This window comes from Malus domestica, chromosome 15 (assembly GCF_042453785.1).
Source record: "Malus domestica chromosome 15, GDT2T_hap1".
In the NCBI taxonomy this organism is placed as follows: domain Eukaryota; kingdom Viridiplantae; phylum Streptophyta; class Magnoliopsida; order Rosales; family Rosaceae; genus Malus; species Malus domestica.
The window spans coordinates 45,864,166-45,870,545 of NC_091675.1; the positions used below are offsets into that span (position 1 = coordinate 45,864,166).

Consider the following 6,380-nt stretch of genomic DNA (forward strand, 5'->3'; position numbering starts at 1 on the left):
AACTTCGGAGTTCCAATGGAACTCGAAGCCAATGAGCTCCCAAATGGCCTCATGCTAGGTAGAGATGGGAATATACATATAAGGCTTAGAGGATCCACTCCTCTGGGCGATGTGAGATGTTACAATCCACCCCCCTTAAGGGTCTGACGTCCTTGTCGGCACACTTCCCACCAGGGATTGACTCTAATACTAAATTGTCACATCCCGGCCCGGGCGGGACCACTTCCCTGGCTCGGCTCTACTGTAGCATGATATTGTCCGCTTTGGGCCCCGACCACACCCTCACGGTTTTGTTTTTGGGAACTCACACGAGAACTTCCCAGTGGGTCACCCATCCTGTGATTGCCCTCGTACGAACTAGTTTAACTTCAGAATTTCGATGGAACCCGAAGTCAGTGAGCTCCCAAAAGACCTCATGCTAGGTAGAGATGAGAATATACATATAAGGTTTAGATGATCCACTCCCCTAGACGATGTGGGATGTTACACTTCAAGTACGTGTAAGTTCAATTTTAAGTCTCAATGATATCATTAAGAAGTGGTGGAGCTATAAATTACAACGATGAGATCATCAAATACAAGCTTCCAAAAATTAATCATACTTTTACTTATATTTTCCAATATATAATTTTTTCCTGTAAAAAATTCATACAAATTCAATCAATCAATACAAAACCCCCTAAAAATCAAATAAACACAAGATGAGAAAAATGCTGATATGATTGGGATTTCAACCAAGTGCGATGAATGGTGCCAGACCGAACTTGAGCATCAAAGAAGCTTTGAATTGTGAGACATGAAGTTTGGGTGGAGAAGGCGTTTTTGTGTTGATAAGTCTTCAATTTGTTTATGAATTAGCATGCTAAACTTCTTTTTAAGTGAAAAGAACACAAACGATTGGTTTCAATTTGAAGAATATTGATAAAAGGTCTGCTTATTCCATTTGTCTTAAGCTAGTATTGGGGTCAAACGAAATTTTAAGAGGGCATTTTATATGTTATTGGGTTCAGCAGCAACCAATGCTACCACATCGGCTCCGCCACTGTCATTAAGGGCATAAACTTCATCTTACAATCCTTTATAAGGGCTTGAAACCCATTGTGGTCTTCCACACTGACCAAAATTTAATTAATAAATAAACCCCATTGACCTAAACCAAAATCAAAACGGAATTTTGATAATTATTAATAAATTAAACGGATCTTCGATTTAGTACTATGGTGGTATTATTTCTTTTCATTTCTAAAAACTTAAATTCATATGATATTTTTATTGGTCTCTACGTCCATATTTGATCTAATGTAATTGTTGCTTAGGCTTCCACCCTCCACCTATATATAACATATTATTTTGGTCAAAATTTCCTATCTTGTAAGGCCTATTTAACTAGAGTTTTATTATAGAGGAATGGAGAGGTGCAACAACCATAGGGAAGCATAGAATTGAGTGAATTGTGTGTTTTTTTTCACCATGCCTTATTTATATTATCCAATAAGATTATAACTCTAATATACGATAATATTTAAAGATAAAATAAGATTTATACAATCACATTCCTAATTCGTTAGAACTGCAATATTATTTAATATTTCATGCAGAAATATTTGGTACCAAAATACGAAATACAAAAGCGCGTGTCCTTACTAAAGAAAGAAGAAAACAAGAAGGAAAGTAGAAAACCGCGTGTGTAAAAAAGAGGAGGTAGAAACAGAAACAGAGTAGAGTGAAAGAAAGAGTATAAGGAAGCAGGCAAGGCAGGCAGCAAAAGTCAACAGCCAACAAGTCCTTTGTGGCAGCCTTTTCCCAGTTTCCTTCAACACCTTCCACAATATTTAATTAATTATATTAAAATACAAACACACAATTTAATTTATTTTAATATCAATTCCCAGACTCCCACGACACGGCGGTTATAAATCATCAATCAAACACAAATCCTAAGCTCCCACAAAACTTCCCAAAGAAAAAAAAAAAAAAAGAAGATGAAGAAATTGTATTTTTTTTAATTTTATTTATTTATTTATTTGGAAGAAAAGGTTGAAATGTTCTCTCTTTTATTTATTTTTTTCTTTATAACTCGTCATCATCACCATTCTGTTTTAATTACTCAATTGCTTGTGTGTGCGGAAGTCATAGCGAAGAAAGAAGAAGGAGAAGAAGAAAAACAGCCGCGACCGCCGAATAAGAGACTGCCAAGCAATTTCGAGCTTTGATTCGATGGGTAAGGCCAAAATCTCGGACACCCACTTCCCCGATTTTACTCGTTTTTTAGATTTTTTTTAATGGGTTTTAGGGATATTTATTTATTTGAAAAGGGTTTTTGGTTCCTTTTTGTATACAGATTGAATTCGAGGTCTGATCCTGCAGTTAAAGAATCTGGGAAATTTTTGTTTGTGATTTTGGAGGTGGGTTTGGTTTGGAATTTGGATTGGAGGTGATTACAAGTGGTGGATGCTGAAGATATAGCTCCAGTTTACTTCCTTTTTTGTGTTTTATGGATAGGTTATGCTGTTTTAGTTCTTCCCACTCTCAGGTAATCATTTTTCTGCACTTTTTATTTCTCTTTTTTGGTGTTTATTTGCTCAATCATAAGTCTTGTGAATCATGGGGTTCAATTATTTTCTGTGACTAGTTGTTGAATCCAGTTGACTTCCTTTGTTTCATGTATTTTTTTTTGTAGAATTGAAATTTTTGTTATGATATTGATGGACTCCTTTGGGAATTTACAGGGACCACGATCCTTCATGCATATTTTTTTACTTGTTTGATTTCTCATGTTTTTGATCGGATGTTGTGTGATTTTTTTTTTCTGAGCTGCACTTATGAATTGCTATGGAATATTTGGTAAATTGAAGTGCTGTTCGGTATTCTAGTTGACTGGGATAATTTTTGTAGCTGCAGCTGAAGTTCTGAATAACTAAAACTTTAGGGCCAAAAAGACCGAAGCAACTTGTATTTGGTTGTTTGTTGGTTTGATGCAGTTAGTATAAGTGTGTTGTTAAAAGAAGCTTACGAAGAGAAAAGAAATTGTGAAAAAATAGATTCAAGCTCAATTTTCTTCTAAATGGATTGGGAACTGAAAGTGTTTCAGTTTTCTGAGTGAAAGAGTTGAAAATTCCTTTTGAACATTGCCATCTTTAATACAAAAGATTGAGGTTGCATTATGTTAATTTTTCTGTGCAGTATGGGGGCCGTTCATCATGTGGCTCTGGTAAGGGAAGAAACAACGATGGGTTAATAAAGTATGGCTTCAGCCTGGTAAAAGGAAAAGCAAATCATCCAATGGAGGATTATCATGTTGCTAAGTTTGTTCGGACCCAGGGACATGAGTTAGGATTGTTTGCTATTTATGATGGTCATTTGGGCGATAATGTGCCTGCATACCTACAGAAGCATTTATTTTCAAATATCCTTAAGGAGGTATTGCTACTAATTTCAGATAATTTCATCTACTGGTCTTGTCTAGGTGCATTTAAGTGGAATGATCCAATCTTACACTTCTCATGTAACTATTCTAGGAAGAGTTTTGGGTTGATCCTAACAGATCTATCTCAAAAGCCTATGAGAGGACAGACCAAGCAATTCTCTCTCACAGTTCTGACTTGGGGCGTGGAGGGTCTACTGCTGTAACTGCAATATTGATAAACGGTCAGCGATTATGGGTGGCAAATGTTGGAGATTCACGGGCAGTTCTTTCAAGGGGGGGTCAGGCAGTACAGGTGTCTACAGACCATGAGCCCAATACCGAAAGAGGCAGCATTGAAAACAAGGGTGGCTTTGTCTCTAACATGCCAGGTATTTACAGCACTGATGTCTAGAAATTTCAGTCAATGTGTAAATACTTATGTAGATGTAACAACTTGAATGGACATGACTGTTTTCATGAAGAAATGAGTTGTCAATCTTCGCTACTTTCATTTTAAATTGTTCTTTGTCTTTTAATATATTGTATGCATTCTAGTTTTATGCTGCAAAGTTCTTCCCTTAGTTGTAAACTCCAAGACTCTTGTCGCCCCCTTTTGCATAACAATTATAATTGTTGATGAGTACTTCTTCCACTAAATAGATAGAAGCAATATGATGGACTATTTTCTTTGGGAGAAAATATCGTCATTCAGATAGAAAAAGAACTAGGTTCAGCTTACAGTTTCTTAGAATGTCACTTTGCTGATCCCCATGGATTAATTTTATTCTGCAGTTTCGTAGTTTGGTTTAAATTAGTGTTGTGCTTACTTTTGGAGAATTGCATTATTACTTGGTTTGTCATGTTTCCAACTAAAGGTTGGATGACACCATGCACAAGATAAAAATGAAGTCTCATAAAAAATAGGACCTCTCATTCTCAAAAGAGACACGTGTCTACCTTCTGCTAACATCTTTGTAAATGTAGATACTTTGTTTCCCTTTGAATTGGTCTCAGCAATATGCATGCACATCTTGCTTGTCCGATGTTATTGTGCATCTGAGCTTTGAAGTAGCTAAAATGACTTTTCATATGCACCAACTCTTCCTATATATGGATAAATAAACTCTTCAACTAGCGAAAATCGGGATTTCTCTTTTCAATTTTAACTATCGAAACACAACAAGTGAAAGACATCTTGTACTGTTGGTTGTTCAACTGTGATGTTTCGACATCTAGAAAAATTGTGATTGTGTCCTTTCAGTGTTTTATATGTTATAATCATCTCCTGCATTATTTTCTATCTTTACGGCACTTAGAGTTGCCTTACATGTTTTAATCATTTCCTGCAATATTTCTTTCTTTTCAATTGTAGTCTAATGCAATCCTTGCTTTCATTTTAGCTTAGAGAGTTAAAAAAAAAAAATTGTTTGTTTTTTGTGTGTATAGACAGTGTTATTAAGGTAATAGAACACTCGTAAGCCAGAAAGTTGCGACAACTCACAGGTCCCAATTAACCAAAAGAAAATAAAAGTTTTCTGACTTGATTCCATTGACCTTAATATTAGTTTACCATCTATACTAAAGAGATTAAGTCTTGAAATACTTGTCTGATGCAGTTAAGTTGCATCAGCCAGTTCTGGGCCTTTTATGTTAATGAATATTGAGCACATTGGCATTTATTGTTGTAACACGACGTTGCAATTGACTTATGTTAAGTCTCTCGTTGAACTGACATTTATTGAACCCCTTCCGTTGCAGGAGATGTTCCTAGAGTCAATGGGCAGCTGGCAGTTTCTCGTGCTTTTGGAGACAAAAGCCTCAAGTCACATTTGCGATCGGATCCGGACATACAAGATATCTACGTAGACAATAGTACTGATGTTCTAATCATTGCCAGTGATGGTCTTTGGAAGGTGAATCGTTTTACCTGATCCTTCTTCTCCTTGGTGCATTGTGCACTCTAGAAAAAGCAGGAAAAAAATCACCTAACTGGTGCATGCCTTAGTGTCAAAGCAAAGTTTAAATTGAAAAGTCTCTTAGAAATTACTTTTCTTTTATGTTCTGATAATCCAGGTCATGGAAAATCAAGAGGCAGTTGATATGGCAAGAAAGACTAAAGACCCTCTGAAGGCGGCAAAGCAATTAACCGCAGAAGCGCTGAAAAGAGACAGTAAAGATGATATTTCCTGCGTTGTTGTTAGACTAAGGGGATGATACCAGTAAAAAACAGTATTGCTTTGCAGGTGCAGTATATAGAAATAATTGAAGTTTCTTCATATGCAAGGGTGATTTATGAATGGATTACACAACAACGAATATATACCTGCTACGGGGTGGGGTTACCGTAAAGCGAATTTCTGCAGAGCATGGAAGTGGCCAAAGACAGAGGAAGAGGGAAATAGCCGAATGCTTCCCAGTGTAAATTTATGCTCCTTATTTTTATGTTCGGGTGTTTTGATATTATTTGAATTCTTTGAGAAGGTGAATTAGTCTGATGTGTATATGGCCTTCTACTTTACACAAATGACCAAAAGCGGCTGTGTGATGACGTGGACGTGCTTCTATTTGTGATTGGAGGAATGCATTTTGTTTTGGACCAGGTTTTCCCTTTTACCCTATGGAATTGATTGAAATTTACTTACCATTGGACACACATCTTAGCTGGAAATGGAATACTAGGATTCTTTCTCTTTCCCCTTTCATGGTAATTTGCTTTTATACAACGACATTGGGGTGAGAGTTGGTTTTCGTGTAACTGTTATCTTAACGGATTGTATCGTGTCACACCCGTTATCTTAACGGATCCTTAACAGGTCGGGTCATTTTACCCCGTTATGACCCGTTAAGAAATTTTTTATTTTTTATTTCTTAAATTTGCACATACCACATATTGCCATATAAATATTACTTCAAAACATTAAAACACATTTGTCGTTTAAGTACTATATCTACACTCGAAAATAAGAGCTTAATA

General features: G+C 36.2%; 1 protein-coding gene across 2 annotated transcripts; it reads left to right on the forward strand.

Moving 5' to 3' along the window:
• The first annotated feature begins 1,765 nt into the window (after positions 1-1,765).
• LOC114821525 (probable protein phosphatase 2C 10) lies at positions 1,766-6,005 on the forward strand. 2 transcript variants are annotated; one of them, XM_029093959.2, is made up of 7 exons: positions 1,766-2,036; positions 2,131-2,221; positions 2,342-2,533; positions 3,184-3,420; positions 3,519-3,795; positions 5,165-5,319; positions 5,480-6,005. In XM_029093959.2, the coding sequence occupies exons 3-7, from the start codon at positions 2,495-2,497 to the stop codon at positions 5,618-5,620; spliced, it is 849 nt and encodes a 282-aa protein (XP_028949792.1). In that variant the 5' UTR covers positions 1,766-2,036; positions 2,131-2,221; positions 2,342-2,494; the 3' UTR covers positions 5,621-6,005. The 2 variants fall into 2 exon arrangements, with proteins under 2 accessions (XP_028949792.1, XP_028949791.1); XM_029093958.2 differs by lacking the exon at positions 1,766-2,036 and having other exon boundaries at positions 2,081-2,221.
• The last annotated feature ends 375 nt before the right edge of the window (positions 6,006-6,380 follow it).